Source organism: Lactuca virosa, chromosome 4, assembly GCF_052849685.1.
Source record: "Lactuca virosa cultivar CGN04683 chromosome 4, Lactuca_virosa_CGN04683_v6, whole genome shotgun sequence".
Lineage (NCBI taxonomy): Eukaryota > Viridiplantae > Streptophyta > Magnoliopsida > Asterales > Asteraceae > Lactuca > Lactuca virosa.
The window spans coordinates 67,045,688-67,065,652 of record NC_136429.1 but is presented as its reverse complement, the minus strand read 5'-3'; the positions used below and the strand labels follow the sequence as shown (position 1 = coordinate 67,065,652).

General features: G+C 34.6%; 1 protein-coding gene across 1 annotated transcript; it reads right to left on the bottom strand.

The window, feature by feature from the left end:
* Positions 1–7,231: 7,231 nt before the first annotated feature.
* Positions 7,232–10,006, bottom strand: LOC145105120 (ubiquitin-conjugating enzyme E2 5-like). Its single transcript, XM_079042253.1, has 6 exons — positions 9,849–10,006; positions 9,642–9,721; positions 8,993–9,107; positions 8,857–8,909; positions 8,524–8,652; positions 7,232–7,564 (listed from the first exon to the last, which is right to left on the bottom strand). Exons 1-6 carry the CDS (start codon positions 9,890–9,892, stop codon positions 7,431–7,433), a joined length of 555 nt encoding a protein of 184 aa, XP_078898379.1. The 5' UTR covers positions 9,893–10,006; the 3' UTR covers positions 7,232–7,430.
* Positions 10,007–19,965: the final 9,959 nt, after the last annotated feature.

Sequence of the window (19,965 nt, the reverse complement as noted above, 5' to 3'; positions counted from 1 at the left end):
CATTTTGATATCTTGTATTCTTGTTGATTGTGTGATATAGCAAATCTGTTCGTCTTCTTTATCACATGAATCATAGTATGATCGAGGATCTTAGTAGTTAGGAGTTGTAGTTGGTTAGCATCCAAGAGGATAGATGATCGGAAGGTAGGATATATGACATTTTGCCGGGTATGGCACCTTCGATGTGAGAAGTGTTCAGCTGAGATTCAACTTTCTTGGAGTTCGGGTGTGCGATTGCGGAAAGGTTATTTGGTGAAGGTTACTCACTTCCGAGGGAGTCGGATCATGGTTAAGAGGGAATATATGGAGTAAGGGCAATTAAGCTATGACGGTTTTGGGTATTGGTGGTTGGTAGTCGGTGCACTAAGTGGGGGAGAATTGGAAACTTCTCCGGTGAAACAACATGCATCCAAGGATGGTTAGCTGTGGGATTTCAGCAGTGTCTTGTTGAGGGTGCGGATTGGTAGGAGCAAGTGGTAGACAAGTGGGGCAGGGAACAAACCATGGTTTCAGGTAAGGTAGTTGGTCGATGTGAGGCTTGGGTTTAGGCCATGGAAAGGATTCCGGGATCGGGACTGGAGTTTGGAACCCCAAGAGGGCTAGAACAGACTGCATGGGAGAGATTCCCGGGAAGGATGGTTCAGGGTGATGTACGATAGTTTTGAGCGGTCCGGATAGACTGAAGGCCGGAAGGCGTACCAGTCAGGCCGAAGGCTCGGGGAACGGTCCAGACAGGCTGAAGGCCCAGGAGGGCGGTCCAGACATGCTGAAGGTTCTGAGAGTGGTCCAGATAGGCTGAAGGCCTGGAAAGACGGTTCGGTCATGCTGAAGACTCTGTATGTGTTAGTGGATCGGTAGGAGGAGAATGAGTGAATATGTCACCATGCAATAGTAATCGATATGGTCTGGCCCCAAGTATTGATCATGATGATGAAGTTGGCTGGAGGCCGTGCGTGGGCTTTGTTAGTTATGTGATCGAATTCGGAGTATATGGGAGTCCGAGAATAGCAGTTGCTCTACATGGATAGTGTAGAATGGAGTTTAGCTTAGTGGCACTTATAGGTGCGGTAAGGGTTGTTGAGTAGACTTCCTGGAAAGGAAGGGTATGTAGCTCTGGAAGGAGTGTGGGTCCTCTGAGAGGAAGGCAACAGAGTAAAAGGATGATCGAAAGTGCTTCGGTTATTGGTAGTAAGCACTGGGATGGTACCAGATATATGGAAGCACATACGGGTTGGATGCCCGTTGAGGTGGTGGCAATGTTGGATGATGCGCAGGCATGTTTTCAGTCGCCTTGGAAGAGGAGGAGGATAGTGGTTCCAGATTGGAGACTGGGACAGAGGAAGGTGAGTTAGCAGGATAACAGACACATGAGTAGTCTGGACCGGTGCTGAGGACTGTATAAGGATATTACAGTCAGAGGTCAAGGATCTAGAGATCGTGATAGGGATGTGTGAGTGGGTTGCACTCCGTTGTGTCGAACCGAAGGGTTCGAGGGTGACGCAAGGAAAAGGTCCTTAGTTCCGAGTATGGATGTAAGCTTGAGCTATGTATGTGGAGGTATTTCAATCTGGGGTATTCTATCATGAGGATGACCGGACCCTATGATTGATTGGACCTGGTGTGTTTGGTATTCCAGCCCGAGGCTGTTTGGGCCAGGTACGAGTGGTTACGCGATATGCTTGGTTGATGGGTTATGGGAGCCGAAGGATGCGGTATCCTGGCAGCGCGTAAGGGATAGAACCAGAGGGTGGAACAGGATTCGTTCCAAGTTGCAAGTTATCAGGGTTATCGCCAATTTTAGGCGAAGGAAGATGGATTAGTGTCTTGGCAGAGCTCAGTGGGTGTTGTGGTATCTAGCGTTCGCAGGGCGCGAAGGTGTGTTCCCGATTTGAAGGGATGGTATCATCGGGTAATACGTGGTTAATATGTAGTGCTATTGAGTTGAAAGGCCGATGGTCGGCTTGGAGTAGTGGCAAGGATGCCACGTGAGAATGAGCCATTTTGAGAGAGATGCAGAAGTAGGGTTTGTAAGAGCATGAGTTGATTGAGAAATCGGAGTCTACAGTGCATGGGGTTTGTTCTGAAGCGTATACTGCAGTAGGCTTCAAGGACGAAGCCTAATTTAAGTGGGGGAGAGTTGTAACACTCCAAATTTCAATTGTTCAATGAAGGGCCAAAAGTGTAAATTTAGGAAAGGGACTCGACGAGTAGGTCCGTCTACTCGCCGAGTCGGAGCGGGATTCTATCGCGGTTTAAGTGGCCAACTCGCCGAGTCGGCGACTTGGACTCGACGAGTTGGTGCTGAAGAAGGAAAACCCTAATCCCGAGGGTTGCACCCTATTTAAAGGACTTTATGTCCTTCTCCCAGCCTCCTAATCCCCCTGAGAGTTCCAAAAACCCTAATTTTCGTGTGAGACTTCATTGTTGAGGAGATTGGAGCTTGGAAGAAGAGTTTGGTGTAAAAAGCTTGAGGAGTTAGAGGCTAGCATCAAGGGGCTTGTGTAGATCCAGAATCTACATTAGTTGGGCACATCTCAGAGGTAAGAAGCCCTTATCCTAAGCTATTTCCTTTTTAGATTCATCCATGGTGGTTGATTTGGGGTTCCTTAGTTTGTTTGTGATCCATTTCGGGTTTAGAGGCTAGATTTGAGGTTGCAACTCCGGATCTAGGTTAGTTTTGAGCTATGAAAGCATAAAGCACCATCCTTTGGGTTTGTTGAGGGGATCCTTTGTCTTAAACCCAAGCCCTAGAGTGATTTGGACCTTTAACTCCTTGGTTTCACGTAAAGTTTGCAACTTTACGTAGGGGTTATGCCCTAGAAGAGTGGATCTACAGTTTGGAGCCCCTGCATGGCTCGAAAAGCCTCTGTATGGATTGAGAACCGAAGAGACTCGGCGAGTCACATGGGTGTACTCGACGAGTTGTATGAACATGTGCATGGACTCGACGAGTTGGAAGAACAACTCGGCGAGTCTGTTGAAGATTGCCTTAGACTCGGCGAGTCTGTTCTTGGACTCGGCGAGTCTGGTCGCAGAACCCAACCTCTTGTGGTTAAAGCTTTGGTTTAGTAAGTCGGTTGGCGACTCAGTGAGTTGGACAGGATGGGATTCCGAGATCGTTGAACTCGACGAGTCTTGGGGCGACTCGGCGAGTTGAGTCGTGTTATGGGAGTTTTCTGAGTATGGGAACTCGGCGAGTCGACGGGTTGACTCGGGCGAGTAGGGTCAACCAGGAAGGTTGACTTTGACTGAGGACTTTGACTTTGACCAATAGTTGACCAGTTTGACTTCCAAGGGTACTTTGGTAATATTGGTATTTATGGAATTGGTTCTTTGGTAGTGTTCTGTGGTGAAGGATGGTGTTATGTTAGTGACCTGGTTAAGGTCGGTACCCGGTATATAGGGTAATGTTATGCTAGTGACCGGTTAGGTCGGAATCCTGGTTAGGATGTTGATATGCTATGTGATCTGTTAGACTGTTTGTCTGGTTAAGGTTTGTTATGTGATTAGTTGTTTTATGTGCACATGGTTGTTTGACGGGGGTTGGGTTGAGGCGGGTCCTGCTTCGTGCTGTAGGCCAACATATCCAGGGCGGACCGGATATTCCGAAGGCCCAGCGAGCGGTCCGGATAGGCTGAAGGCCCCAAGAGGGCGGACCAGACGTGCCGAGGCTCGGAGAGTGGACCAGGCCGACTGAAGGCCCGGTGTGGGCGGACCAGTCATACTGTAGACTCAGAGAGTGGACCAGGTGGATTGAAGGCCCGGTGCGGGCGGACCAATCACACTGTAGACTCGATGTACATGGCTAGACTCGGAGGGTGGACCAGGTGGACTGAAGGCCCGGTGCGGGCGGACCAGTCACACGGCAGACCCGATGTGCATGGCTATTCTATTTGTGATATGTTATGAGTATGTTTATGTGTGGTTGGTATTTTGGGGGTAACTCACTAAGCTTTCGGGCTTACAGTTCAATGTATTGTTTCAGGTACTTCAGGAGATCGTGGCAAGGCGAAGGCGTGATCGTACCGCTCCTCATGTTTTATGATTTATGTGATATGGTTCTGGGGGATACTCTGATGTTTAAACTATTTTGAAAACAAGGTGTATGAACTTAATGGCTTTTGAATGAATTAAAATGTTTTAATTTGGCTCAAATTTTATGGGTGTTACTGGCTTGGTTGTTGGATTTCAGAAAAGCTGTATGCTAAAATGATCTTGCCTCCAAATTGTCTTGCATGACTGATCCTTATTTGATAAAACTCTCAGTATTCATTTTGATTAGTGAAAGATCTAGCTTTCATTATCATATTGTCATAGGGATTAATAAGTTGTAGTATTATAGGTTAATACTTGTTAGACACATTACCCATCCAGTTGGATCGCCAGTAGGATCACCCAGATAGTTGTGAATCATCTGAGTAACTGTCCAGGTGAGTTATCTCACTATACCATATGTTATAATATATATTCATGTATGTTAGGACATAGTAGTTAGTAGAGTAGAGCAGATAGTAAAGCTTCTATGTTCCTGTATCGGTAGAACTTAAGATGTAGTCTCTATGTATGGTTTTGTATGTCGGGCATGGCCCGACATGTAGTTTGGATGGGACCTGTTATGTATGTTGGGCGGGGCCCATTAGGTAGTTCAGGCGGGGACCATTATATAGTTTGGGTCGAGGCCCGTTTATATGCATGTATATGTATTGTGGTATATGGTATCTTGGGGAATCATTAAGCTTCATGCTTACCCAGTTGTTTATAAATATTTTTCAGAAACTTCATTGATTCGCAAGAAAGGCAAGGCTCGACTGTACATACACACATTCGCTACATGTTTCCACATAATGTTATTATACTATGATTTATTTGAATAAAAAAATTGCCTTGAAAATTGAGGACGTTACAGTAGGTACGCCCAAGATAAAAGGCAGATGACATATGATGAACCTGCTATCCAAGGGAATAAACTGTCAAAGAAATGGAGCATTGTCACATTGGAAAGTGCAACAACATAGGCCATAATTCACGTGCTTGTAAAGGTAAATGTGACATTAATGAGAAAAGAACTAGAGGCACAAGAGGAAAGAAAAATGGGGTTGCAAAGGAGAAAGGGAAGGATAAGTCAAGGGGGATGTTTGTGTTTCTGTTAGGTCTTTTGATTCCTCAAACTTGCCATTTTAGTTTTACGGTATCATGTTTGTTGACCTTGAATCATTTCAAACTTAGGTTAATTATGAAACAATGTCAACTGCTGTTGTGATATATAATAGCCCTTTTGGTTATATTGTTTTCCTTGTAAACTTGCTTGGACCAATTCAATATGTATAGAAAGATGGAAACAATAGAAAACACATTAACCATAATACATTAACCTTTTTGAAATTAGATAATCTGATTACACCGATATGCATTAACCATAACACCAAGACTACAACTTCCTGCATTCAGACGCCACACCAGACTCAAAGTAAGACCGTCAATACATTAACCCTACAACCAAGACTACACTTTCATACATGAAAGCCAAAAAAGACATTAACCCTAAAATCTAATCAACCATGTTTCAGGTAACGAATTACAAAAAGACCCCATTTGAAAAAAATGATTAACTTATACATCATTGCTTGCATTATAGCTTGTTGAAGGGATCGTTGGAGCTTGTTCATAGACCTGAGTAACCCAGGTATCACTTCTACCGATCTAGGGAAAATGGGGTCATCAAACCACCCAATCAACCAAAATAGCCTTCCAGGGTTGCGATTAGACCATGATGTGACAATAACAAGATCTCGGCTTCCACATGGGCAAATCAACATTCTTTTGCATGTTCTTAAGCTTTTCTTAGTTCACAGTTGAAGCATTAGAGTGATATGAGCAAGAAGAGGGGGTAATATATAAGTAAGACAAAATGTTCGAAAATGGTCCTTTAGGTGAAATGACGAAAATGCCCTCATGTGCAAGGCATATAGGGGCATGTTAACAGTGCATCAGGCGGACATTCACACCAGGGGCCTTTTGTGTGCAAGGTTTGCTCTTTAGGGATCATCTCAGGGAAAAAAGTTTCATAAGGACCATTTTAGGGAAAAACGGTAAAGCAAAATGACCATTTGTGAAATTGCCTGTATTATATATTGGACCAGATTCAAGAATTAAGATTAAAATGCTAGAATTAAGATTAAAATTCAAACTTTCAAAGTGACTTAGTTTTACTAATCCTCATTACTTATCTTTTTTGCTTTCTAACTCCAACTCTTTCCATTTTGCATTCTAAATTTACTATGAATTTTATATTTCCACCTCCCAACTCTAGTGTTTCATATTTTCCTCTTCGTCTCCATGTCTCCTACTTTTCAACCTTTAAAAGGGTTTAACCCGGCATGACAATATATTTACAAGGTCTAAACCTTACCCCAAAACCCGACACGAAATCAAAACAAAAATAAATAAGTTGACACGACATGACACGATAATTAATCGGGCCAGGTTAACGTCAAACCCTTTCTACCCATTTAATATCTTGACACGACATGAACCTGACACGACACATTTTCTTGGTCTGGGAATGGAGATATATACTTTTTATTAATATAAAAATATAACAAAAAGACTAAGGAAAATACAAAATGGTACAAAAAATAAGTTAGTTTAACAAAAGACAACAAGAAAAAGACAAAAATATGGATGGAGTGAACACCTCCAAAACAAACGCCATTACATAAACCGTTCTTGTTATATACTCTAATTTATACAAGGAAGCTATACTTTTGTACTAGTTTTCACAATGAAATCGTTACATTTTGTCACCAATCTATGCAAGTAATCCTCTCACTAACAAATTTATAAACTTTTGGTAAAATATGGTACCATAACATAAATGAATAAGAATTCCATTTTGTTGCATATTTTGGTAAAAATATGCATAAATAAGTGATCAACACTACAACACTCTGAATTTAGTTATTTTAGCTAGCAAAATGTCATGCAAACAAATTAAAAGATGTTAAAAAAAAAGATATATGCCACATTTAGACGATCCCATCAACCAATCCTATGACCAACATGAGAAAAGATAAATCACAGTTCATGTAAACTGTGATGATCAGAGTACTCCATCACCAACCAATCCTATAGTCATCACGAGAAAGATAAATCACGGTAGGTGTAATGAGACTAGTTGTACATTTTGGGATGTACAAATAGTTTCATACAATTTAAGTACATATATAAAACATTAAAACAAATTACCCACACAATACATGAACAAAACGAGTAAATTTATGTACATGAGATGAAAATGACAGTGGGATTAGGATTTTCATTTTTCATCCCGGTCTTTTTTACGACAACGTTACAAACACAACTTGAACAACTAAACCATAATGTACAAAATAAATACCAACAACTTAAACCAATCAATCAATTGGGTTAGACTATGGGTCCACGGGGCCCGCTGCCATGTCATCATCTCCCGAGTCGTATTCATCTTCAGTCAGCTCCTCATCACTCGATTGTTCTTCCGGAAGACCACCTATATCTTCCGCCTTTGCATACTTCTCGCAGTACTCTGTTCAATGTACAACTTTCAATGCATGGGGAACATGTTATTTTATTTATAGCTGCTCTACTCCCAGTCCCAAACAAAGTGCTATAGTTGACTTTTTATGTCAAACAAGCCGATCTTTGACTTGGTAATTGCTACATCGTTGTAAGTTTTTTGATAGAAAATCGATATTAACAAATACTATGATAATTAATTATTTCTTGTGGTGAATTTTGTATCTTATCATGACTTGAATGTCAAAAGTCAAATGTAGTAAGTTTGACCTAAAAACTAGAAATCAATGAGTTATGTAAATTGTAAGCAGCCTCTATGGAAAATGCAAAGTGTGATGATTTTCCACCATTTGAAAGTGCAAAAATGTGAAAACTGTATATACTGTTTGTTAAATATCTATATAAAAACCATGATCAGATATTCCAAAAGTCAAATAAACTATGATCAGAATTCCAATAAGAAGAAACCATAATCCACCACAACCACAATTATTCAAAGTTCCAAATGTTACATGTCAAAAATAAAACACATCAAAAATCAAAAGGCTTTTAAACTCATAGAGAAGAGAAGAGCTTTTAGTATTACTTTTTTCACTTCTTTAGTTTTTTGCTTTTCTATCTTTTAAGTACTACAAAATATCAAGAATTCAAAAAGAAAGTATGGAAATGGAGTTGGGCCCTATTTATTTTTGAAGTACAACACAATTGACAGTTATTAAGAATTCAATTTTTTCAAAAAGAAAGTAGGAAAATGGACTTAGACCCTATTCCCTTTTTCCACATTATATGTTGTCTATGTTTAGAAAATATTTGAGCAAATGATAAATGGAAAGAAGAATTAAGCAAGGGCAAATTTGTAAACAGCTAGGACTATTCAAAAAGTTAGGACTTTTAAGCTTTTGGCATCATCATGCATAAAACATGATGAAAGACTAAATCAAACTTAAAGTTAAGGGAAAATTTGCATACCTTTGACTCGTTGTTCATAAGAAGATTTATCACGCATCAGAAGAGCTGCAGCCTCTCCATTCAATGGATCAGAAGCATTTGGGTACAACAAAAGTTGCGGAAGGAACACCTCAAACACATTCACCAAGTCTATCAAAAAAAGATACTAAAATATATCAAAAACTCTCTTCCACAATCACAAAAGGGAATCATCTATCAAAATCACAAAATGAACATACTGCAATTTCCATATCACATCTCAAAATAAAAAGGGTTAAAGTTGAAATTGGTCACTCAAGTTTTTTCTTTTTGTAATTTTAATGGAACAAACAAAGTATGTATGTTTTATATTACCGAACATGGGGCTCCATGTCTGATTAATCACATCCAAGCAAACTGAACCAGACCTGAAAAAAAAAAATCAAATTATGATAATCTTGAACCCAAAACAAGATCATAGATATTGGATTCTTCAAGATCACACACTCACATTTCATCCACATTTGGATGATAAATTTTGTTAACAAAGCCAATGGATGGAGATTTATAAGGATAAGCATCTGGAAGTTCAACCCGTAGCTTCCACACACCTCCATGGTATGGACCTGCATAATTCATGATTATATTTCAGAAGAATAATAATTAATCCAAACGAACATAAAATATTCCTTTTCTTTTCTATATATGAAGATGTTTTATGTCATTTGAGATCTTAAAATGTTTTCGTTTGACAAAAGAAGGTCAAAAGCTGAAAAGCGGCTTCTGATTTACAGATAATCATTCCCAAAATGCAATAAGCCTCAAATTCAAATAACTCCAATCATAAAAAGCCAAAATTTAAGCAAAAAAATTAGGGAATAAAGATCAAAATATAATATAACCCTGTTCATATATACACAGAGATACAGACCAGTAAATCTAGGCTCTAGCTAAATTTCGTGAAAAACAAAAGAAAATAAACAAGGACCAATATCATATAGATGAAAATTTTGTTCAAAAATTAGAAAAAGCAAGTCAAAATCTCATCTAACCCTGTTCGTATTAGTTGAATCTAGCTTTAATTCAACAATACCCACGAAACCTAAGATCATAAAGCATTAAAAAAAGGAAACGTAAAGGACAAAAATAGTAGAACTTACTGTCAGCAGGTCCATGGAAATGCACATAAAATTCTTGCATCCCATCATTGATCATCTCCACTTTGTAATCACTCATCATCCTAGTTCATAGTAAATCGGTTGGAAAATTAATTTTGTTGTATAAACAAATTCCGAAAAGATTAAAAAAAGCATAAATTATGATATAGAATTGATTTTAAATCTAAATAGCGAAATTAAAGAACTTACAACTTCATCAAGTCCATCTCTCTGCGTTTGGTAGGAGAAGACATTTTTGTGATTTTCTTTTGAGAATAAATTTGTTCGAGTTCACCGAGAGAGATAAGAAAGAAAGAGAGAGATGAGAAACAACTCACAAATAAAAAATGGTTTTGGAGTTTTGGAGTTTTGGGGTATAGAATTATAGAAACAGGGACACCCCACCCCTTGTACCAAAGGAGAAAATTGCGTCACAAGGGAGAAAACAACAAAAAATATTTTAATATATATTTATAATATAAGGGCTAATCATAAAATAACAAATGAAAGTTTGATAATAGAAAATATAGGTTAGGTTGTATGAGTTCATAAAATATTTTTAAAATGCAAAATAAATAAAAAAAGTTGATTTTTTTTTTAAAATATTAGTTTCGTTATTTAAATTATCCAAAAAAATACTGTTTTATATATACGTGAAATATTCTAATATAATATTACAGTATAAATATTAAAACAAAATTGTTAGAATATTCAAATATTCTATTAGAATATTAGATTATAAATACTCAAAAATTTCTAATAGAATATTATAATATTCTAACAATTCTAATAAAATATTAGAATATTTTAACATATCTAACAATTCTAATAGAATATTAAAATCTTCTAACATTTTAAGAATTCTATTTTAATATTTACAGTGTATTGTTCTATTACAATATTTCAAATATATATTTAAAAAAATTGTAGTTTTTCTAATTGTTTTTAATTTTTTTGGGCAAGTTAAATGAAAAAAAATAATATTTGAAAAAGAATTTTCGGATTTTTCCTTTTATTTTTCCTTATATAATATTTTTTGATCTCCAGATGAGTGGCTAAGATCGCGTCCCCATGTCTCACAAAATTAACATGGTCTCAAATGAACCTCTACCTAAAAAATAACAAAGGTTAATAACCATTATATCTTATAATTCTTTATTATTTAATAATTTATTTTTAATTATATCTATACTTAAAGCCAATGTGGTGGATGTTTCCATTGCGGATTCTCACCTTCCATTTTCTAAAGTTATATTTTTCGCCATTCTCATTTTTAAAATAATTTCTAAAATGATATTCACCTCTATTTTTGTTCTTTAACTTAAAAGAATAATTTTTTATGTGTTTAATTTTATTTATGTGTTAGTATAAGTTCGAGGTGATGCTTTTTTATGTACGTGTTGGTATAAATTCAAGTTTTTCTACGTTTCGATGTATTTTTTTTAACGTTTTCATGTTTATTTTTATATATGTTTTCTACGTATGAGTCGAGTCACATAGTAAGGTGATACCGTTTAAGGTAGTTTAACCACTGGCGCATCCATCCATAAAGGAGGTAGCGGGCAGAGAATGGTATAGCGAGTTCATGTGCTTGCAGTTGGTTTACTACCATCCCCCTAACCTTTAGTCTCTGTGAAGTTTGACAACCTCAAACCCCGGTCCCATGGGGAGAGTTTTCTATTTGAGTTTCGGAAAAGAAAGGAGAAAGGACTTTTAAAGCTTGCTGATTAGGTTTGGAAGCTAAATTCCATTTTTGGTTATTTAAACTTTTGTTTGTTAACTTTAGAAAAAGAAATCTTACGTATTTTTATGTACACGGCGTCATAAATTCCAATTTTCTTTACACTTCGTGCTTGTTTTTATGTACATTTCATACGTATGAATTTGGTCACATATAATACGTTTTCATTCAACGGTATATATTGGAGTTAATCAATGGTGCCGATTATGTATATTTATCTACCAACAAATACAACGATAATTAACTTTTATCAATAAAATTGTCAAATTCAACTTACAAAACAAATTCCATTGCAACTCTTAGAGGCAAAATCCTATTTTGTATTAAAAGGCATCTATTTTTAAACAACTATTACACGATCATTTCATTATGACTTGTAAATGTGGGCTTTGCCCTTTATTTTTAGCATTCATATATTAAAAAAGTTATATTATGTGTGGTCGTAAGGATAATTCTGGACCAATAGATGAAAAAAAAAATTAATGACTATGATCTGAAGATTTATGCTATACAATGGAATAACATGTACAATATAATCAAATAAATTTAATTGTAATGGTAGTTTAATCAACTAAACTAATTTAAAAAAGGAAATTTTCGAATTTTAAAATATAATTAATACTCTTAGATTTTAAAATCTGACTTTCAAATTAAAGTTCTTAGTTTCGGATATTCCGTCAGAATATGTTTATGAGTATCGTGTGTATTCTTATAGAATATGCTTATGAATATGAAATCAATTTTTACTTCTTGAAAAATCTATTCTTGGTAGAACGTAATATATGTAAACATTTTTTAAACTAATAGCATATCAAATAATTATATTCTATGAACTAGTCTACATCAAAAAACTGAAAAATCATAAAAAGGTTAACGATTTCTATTAAGCATTCTTGAAGAATAAGATACAAAAAAAACATTATTAAAGTAACATTCATAAACAAAAAATAAGATACATTGACATTCAAATGTAATTCTTGAAGAATAACAACATTCTTTATCATAATTAGGTCTATTTTAAAAGAATATGCTGATATTATATTCTGAAAGAATATGCTGATGCATTCTGAAAGAATATGTTGATGATGTAATCCTAGTCTTTAAAATCCTTTATTCCAAACTTGCAATTCCATTCCAACGCTGAAACCATTCCGATACACCTGATTCACATTCAAAAAAATAACAGATTTCATTTTAAGGTATATTAAAACATAAAGATCATGCATAAACCTCAAAGAAAATATACAATTTCTATCGTAGGGATGCATCTTTTGTTCCTGATTAGCAAAGTAGCCTTATCAATTTCATTAAAAATTATGGCCTTTGTCATTCCTTTCAGCTTCCGACACCTACAAAAAGCAAATAAAACTAAATTTATTCCAATAAGTAGTCCACTTAAAATATGGATTCCTTTTAAAGTTTTGCTCTTGAATATTCTTGTTTTAATGAATTTTTTTCCATAAATTCATATGGTATTTAACAAATTTGAAGGCATATGAGTGGTCGCAATGTCCATGAAAACAATATTCAAATCACGACATCTCGTATCCATCTAAACACAGTTTTTATCTCCAAACTTCAAACAACTCATAAATTTATCAAAATAATGCAAATAAAACATTTAACCATTAAATCACACAAAATTAAAACACACAAAATTAAAAGTTAAACAATCAACAATAAAGCATTGAAATTACCCCCGTGAAGAGCATTTAACCACTAAAATTATTTCCTTAATTTACAACACCACAAATAAATGTATAATGCGTCTAGAAAATTATTAATTAAACTTATTTGACACTTAAGAACGAAGAGGATACGAGTGTAAGTCCAGACAAGCCATTGGTTGATTGCTCTTCGTGAATTTGTGTTCATCGCACAAAACCTTCGACATTAGAGTTTGCGTTGAAGAGGCCGACGACTTTCTTCACGGCGGCAACGACAGTAAGAGTTTTAGGAGTGGTGGCGGTGATTATTAGGGATTGACGAGCAATGCCAAATTTAAAGGGATTCATCCATGATTTAAGGGATTTAATTTTGGTTATTAATTAATTTATATATAATTTTACTTATCTACCTTTATTTGATTATTTAATTATTTATTTTTTCTACAATCTAATTGATTCCTACGACCACACAATAATTAGCGATCCACATATGAATCTAGCTCTCTCTCTCTCTCTCTATATATATATATATATATATATATATATATATATATATATATATATATATATATAGGGTTGAGATCGGTTGAGAACTCAAAGTTTCCCGAGAACCCGAAAACTAAAAGAGGAGCGTTGGATCAAAAGTAATTCGTTAAGGACATGATCGTCATCTTACCAATCTCATTTAATGTTTAATTTTTTTGTATTATTTAATATATTAATATAAATGTCTAAAAATTTACATCATATATCAAATTTTCAGATTTTTTTAAAAATAGTATTTTATATTTTTTTTTAAATGCAGATTTTTTAATTTTTTTTATAGAAAACATGTGTTTTTGAAAAAAAAATTGAAAAAAATATTTTTTTAAAAAAAACTGCAATTTAAAAAAAAATGCATTTTTTTTTCAGAAAAACTGCAATATTTTTAAAGAAAACTGCATTTTTTTTCAAAAAAAACTGCAATTTTTTAAAAAAAAACTGCAATTTTTTTAAAAAAAACTGCATTTTTTAATAAAAAGACTGCAAGTTTTTTAAAGAAATTTTTTTTCAAAAAAAAAACTGCATTTAAAAAAAAATCGCATTTTTATTAAAAAAAATAAAATTTTAGGTGCATATATGCATATTTTTTCAAATGCATATATTCATATTTTTTATACTATAATATTCGTAAGTAAATCATAAAAAAACTCATTTTATTTACCAATTTATAAACACAATAGAATAAGTATTTTATTTGATACAAAAAAAATATTAAAAACAAAAAATTGTACAAAATTTCAAAGCGTTTTTATATCTTCGTGTCAATATTTCCATATTTTTCTTCAATTTATCATCTTCACCTCTTCAATATTCACCACAATTTTCTTCCAAACTACAAGAAAAATTAAAAAAAAATGATTGATGCAAAAACACTCACAAAAATACATATGTGATTTTCATGTGATTAACATATGAATCACATGCGATTCACATATGATTCACATTTACATATGACATCATATGTAAATCACGTACGATTCACATATGAATCATATATGATTCACATGTGATTTACATGTGAATCACATGTGATTTACATGTGAATCACATGTGAATTACATGTGAATCAAATGTGATTCACATGTGAATCAAATGTGATTAATAGGTGAATCAAATGTGATTAATATGTGAATTACATGTGATTTTCGTGTGATTAACATATGAATGTGTCCATATATACGTAATTCATATGTAATTCACTTGTGATTTACATGTGAATTACATATTATTCATATATGATTTACATGTGATTAATATGTGAATCACCTGTGATTAATATATGATTTACATGTGAATCACATGTGATTTACATGTGATTTACATGTGAATCACATGTGATTTATATGTGAATCACATATGATTTACATGTGAATCACATATAATTCACATGTAAATATATAATCTTTCTCGTACATTGTAAAGTAAATAAATAAAAGTATGTAGCTATTTTTTGTATTTGACAATGTCTAACAGGGATTTTGTACAATTACCTTTTCCCGAGTAGAATATTTGCATCAGATGTAGACTTTAAATATGTCCAACTCCTTCATTCACAATTGTTTTGAGATTCATGAGCTTCTCTTCATGCTATTGAATCATGTTCTTGACACCTGGGTGGGAAGTATATAATCATAGCCAAACTTAGCATTGATTTCTCTTATCATGGAGCTTGCATTAACAAATCTGGTATACAATTTTGATTTGACGTTGCCAGATGGAGTGAAAAAAGAGGATTTGGATATGAGTGAGGAATTTGGTATAGTCCTCCATATCAAAACCTCTCTAAAGGTTATGGCAACTCCTGGTGCTACTTGTTAAATCACAAAGATATATATGCTTTTCATTGTGTTTGTAAAGTTGCATTGCAAGCAAATAATGAAATACAATATATAATAAATAATGCAACTTTTCTTACCATAAACACCAACAAAAGTTAAAGACAGTCTGGTGCCTGAATCAAATTATACCTCGACTGAATCAAATTCAACTTTCCAAACCGATTACGTCCCTTAAGAACTAAGATAGTTGATATTAACCAAATTTCTGTATCCTAGATTAATCGAATGATTATCTCGTTATTCAATTTCAAGCAGCAAAGCTCGAACTCTATCCAACTTCATTATATGTGATTACGATTACAATTATTCAATATCATAGAATTACTCTCATTTCTATTAATCTGTGCATAGATAGCTGTTGGATTAATGTCTAAGTCCATAACTATAATTGGTAAGACTTGACCCGACCCGACATGGTCCATTTGGGTTGCATGGCATCATGCATTTGGATAGACTATAATGAGAGAAATAACACTTAAGGTTGGTTAATATATTATAAGTTCTAATATATTAATAAGGTTATTTAATTAGTATTGATCAAGAATTAATTTGGAATTAATTAAGTGATCAAAAGGAGACTAATTAAATATATGGGTTGATTGTGTAAATCATTCATTCTTATATATGTGGGCTTGTGATCCAAGATTCCTTATGTTGGACTAAGTCCATGGGGTGACCCATGGATACTCCATGGAGGTTAAAATCCATGGAGCATAAGGAATGGGTAAAGTTATGAGTTACATGGTGTAACCCTAATAGCCACCATATAATAGAATCCCATGGCTCAAGAAATCGTGCACTAATGTGTGAGTGTGAGGGCTAGACGATTTCAAGGAGTGTTCAAGTTTCTCTCAAGTTATTCCAAGTGTATTTGGTGTTGTGTGAACCATTTGAGGTGTCACACTTGGGGCACTAGGCACTCAAGCTTCATGAAGACATTCTACATCAAAGAGGTATGTATTATATCTTGTTATATTTATTATTTTGTATGCTAGATTAGGATAATACCTTGGATGTTCATAATTGTATGTATAATAGAGAAAACATAGATCCAAGGTATTTAGGGTTGCATGTACACTTAGGAGTGTTAGAATGCTCATAACCCAACAGTGGTATCAGAGCCTAGGCTTGTTTTCTTGTTATACTTGCAAAAGTAGCTGAAAAATCGAGTTGGATGCATATATTCGATTGTTTTGGCTGGAATTGGACTAGGAACATTACCCTAAGATGTTTTTGGACTTATAAACTTGTTTTTGATGTGGTAATGTTCATGCTAATCCAATTTCTAAGATAATTGTCATAATTTCAAGATTTGTATTAGTTTGTATGTTCATGCTAATTTCTTGAAGATTGATGATTTGAATTATCTTGTTCTTAAGGTTCTTAGATTAATAGAAAAGTTGTGTGAAATAGTTGTTTTCAATCCATTTTAATCTAAGAGTTGATTCCAAAGTGTGTTTTTGTAACTTGTCCTCAAGTTATATGAAAAGTCACATTTAAGAATCATAAAACTCATAAAAGTTGGCAAAGGTTACAAAATGAAGAGTCTAGTTCTAATTAAATGGTTTTATGACTCCATAACTTGTCCTCAAGTTATGGAGGTTCAAGAGTCTCTTCATTAAATTAAAAAAAAAAGTGTAACCTTAATTAGTTCCATAAGTTACAATAAAAAAAGTTATTTTTTTTATTAATTTGTTTAAAGTCTTCCATAACCTGTCCTCAAGTTATGGAACTTGAAGAGTTTTTTTTTTTTTTTTTTTTTTTTTTTTTTTTTTTTTTTTAATTAAAACTACTTTAAACTCATAAGTTATGGAATTAATTAGTTTTGAATAGTTTCAAAACTTGCCCTCAAGTTTTGGAATTTGAAAAGTTTTCACTTATGAATACTTTAATTCCAAGTTAGCCCTTAGAATTTTAAAAGTTAAAATTCAACCCTTATACTTTATAATATTATAAGTTAATAATATTTATATATATGTATAAGAGTAAAGTCAGTCTTACCGTTAGTAGGCCTCATTCACGAAGTCGGTCTATAAGGGGGGTATAAGGTTACTGCCTATAAAATGACAGTTTAATGGGTGTCCACTCTCACCCACCGCTTCCTTGACTGGTGGAGGGTCGTTAGCCGAACGGGTAGGACAAGGACTATAATTCTCCTTTCATTAAAAATATTAATGATAAATACTAAGTAACTAAACTCTTATTAATACCCAATCTTAGTTACTTAGGAAAATGTGAATTTGGTGCTAACCCATGAAATTACACTTTGCACTTTGCTTAAGTCGTTAGTGGAGCGTGTGTGGTTAACCGGCACACTAACCTGGACTTAACAAGGTAGGCAAAGGGTAACTTAATATTTATCATAGTATCAGTGGAGCGTGTATGGTTAACCGGCACACTGATTAAGGGGTAAATATTAAGGGTACCAAGTATATTTGCATGGTTATTCACACCTTGTTTTGTGATCCTCGGCATCCCAGTCACAAAACCTGAAGGGCACACTCGAGATTGAAACATGCCTTTGAACAGTTCAATGAATCTCAAAGATCTAGGACTTTCAAATCCAATTAAAACCTAATAAATTATTTCGTTTTTCATGGTGGAAATTGGTGAATCGTCATTCACCTACCTTCAAATATTTTATAGCTTGGATTACGGCATCCCTCTTCTAAGTTATAAAATAGTTTGTTGGGTCCTAGCCTTAATATTTCATATTGGGTGTCATATTAAGGACTTTAAATCAACTATCTTGAATATCTCCCAAAAAGATGTCTGGTCTAGACATTTATGATCTTCCCAAATCTCTTGAAACAAGCTTTCCTAAATGAAGATGATGTCCCATGGATATCATACTTCTTTCACCTCCTCCAATTATTCTCCCTAACCCACAAGTTCCTAAAAAGTTTAAGGTCACTCAAGCCCTATTGGCAAGGCAAGGTCTAGGTATGATCACATCTTGGAGATGTAGTCACATATTGACAAGCCGGGAGAGTTGGGTGTCAAAGTCTTGAGAAAGTTGGTGGCTCAACTACTTTCTAAGTCACATAGTGAGTTCTTTTGGGAATCCTATGAAACAGACTAAGACAAGACCCTTAATGATCTTATCTATTTGTTAAGATCAACTTCCTAAAACGCTATGGACATTGACAATGATGACATTGGATATCCAGTAAAGCTCTCTCTTCCCAATGGAAAGGGATCGGCCATAGTCAACTCGGTTGACCCAATGGTAAAGAGAGAGGCGAAGTCTGAGATAGTCCCATTATCAAGGGTCCATAGGTAACTATTGCCAAAGGAAGGGGCATTGGTTACGAAGCTGCCAAATTTACCTAAGGATGTTAAAGTCAATAAGTTTGGCTCTACTTCAGGTAAAGTCCATTGTCTAACTCTATTAAGTACATGCTGATTCTGATCGCGAAGATGGATTTCAATCGCATGGTTCGGTGATCAGAATTTTGGGCTATTACTTAAGAGTTATGATATTTATATTGCTTAGGAATAGATAACAACAAGGTTTTCATATGGATTGTAAGGATAAGTTTTTCCGCAAAGTTTTAAAATAAAAGAAAAAGGTTTTGATTTTATTTATTTTAAGTATCCTTACAATGGCATTTGTGAAAAGTTGTTGCTTATAAGATTCCATTGATAGCAATATTGGAAAAATGGATTTGATTCTTTCGGTTGTGGTAGTGTCTAATATTACCAAATAAGGAAAGATTCTCATCACCCAAGGTTCAATTGGACCGAAACTTGGAATCATGCAAGTTGTATAGTATGATGAATGAGAACTTTCAGCTTGGAAAATTAAGACTAATTCCTTATGTGAATAAGGAAAGGACTAAGGGATCGAGTACACATTCTTGTGCACTGGTCAAGTCCACCACAAAAGATCAAGAAGACTATTCGTCATGATTTACTTAAGTTCAGTAAATATGGTTATACTTATAAGTTTAAGTATAAGTCTGTAGCATTGGAGAAGTTTCAATGTGAGACAGAACGAATAAGAAGAATCAAAGAATGGCAGAAAGATAAAAGTTTCTCAAATCTGAAAAGATGGGAGAGTACTTTAGTATCATGTTTATGATCATCTTAATGATTAAGATACCATATCACAATTGGTCCTCTAAAGTCATCTTAGTGCATTCTTATGACTAAGAAGAGGAGTCATGAATTGTTGAAATGGTTAAATCAAAAAGATGAGTCATACTTCGTTCCAAAACAATTCTTAGAGTCATACTCCAAGATTGTAACTTGAGTGACATATCTTAAAGAGGGTTTGTTAACACTAGTCAAATCTTGTAAAAGGTTATCTACTCTTGTACATTTGAAATTGGTAAGTTGTGATGTTTTGGATAAAACAGAGACCAACTTAGGCCAATTGTGTAAAGTGTTAGTCTTGATAAAGAATCCGCACTATCTCTTGAATATTTGACAAGGGAGTCTTATATGTCAAGAGGACAGTGGGAGTCTTAAAGCTCTTGAAAGTTTCAAGACTTAATCAAGAATAAAACCTAAAGTCCTTCACTAGCACACGGCTT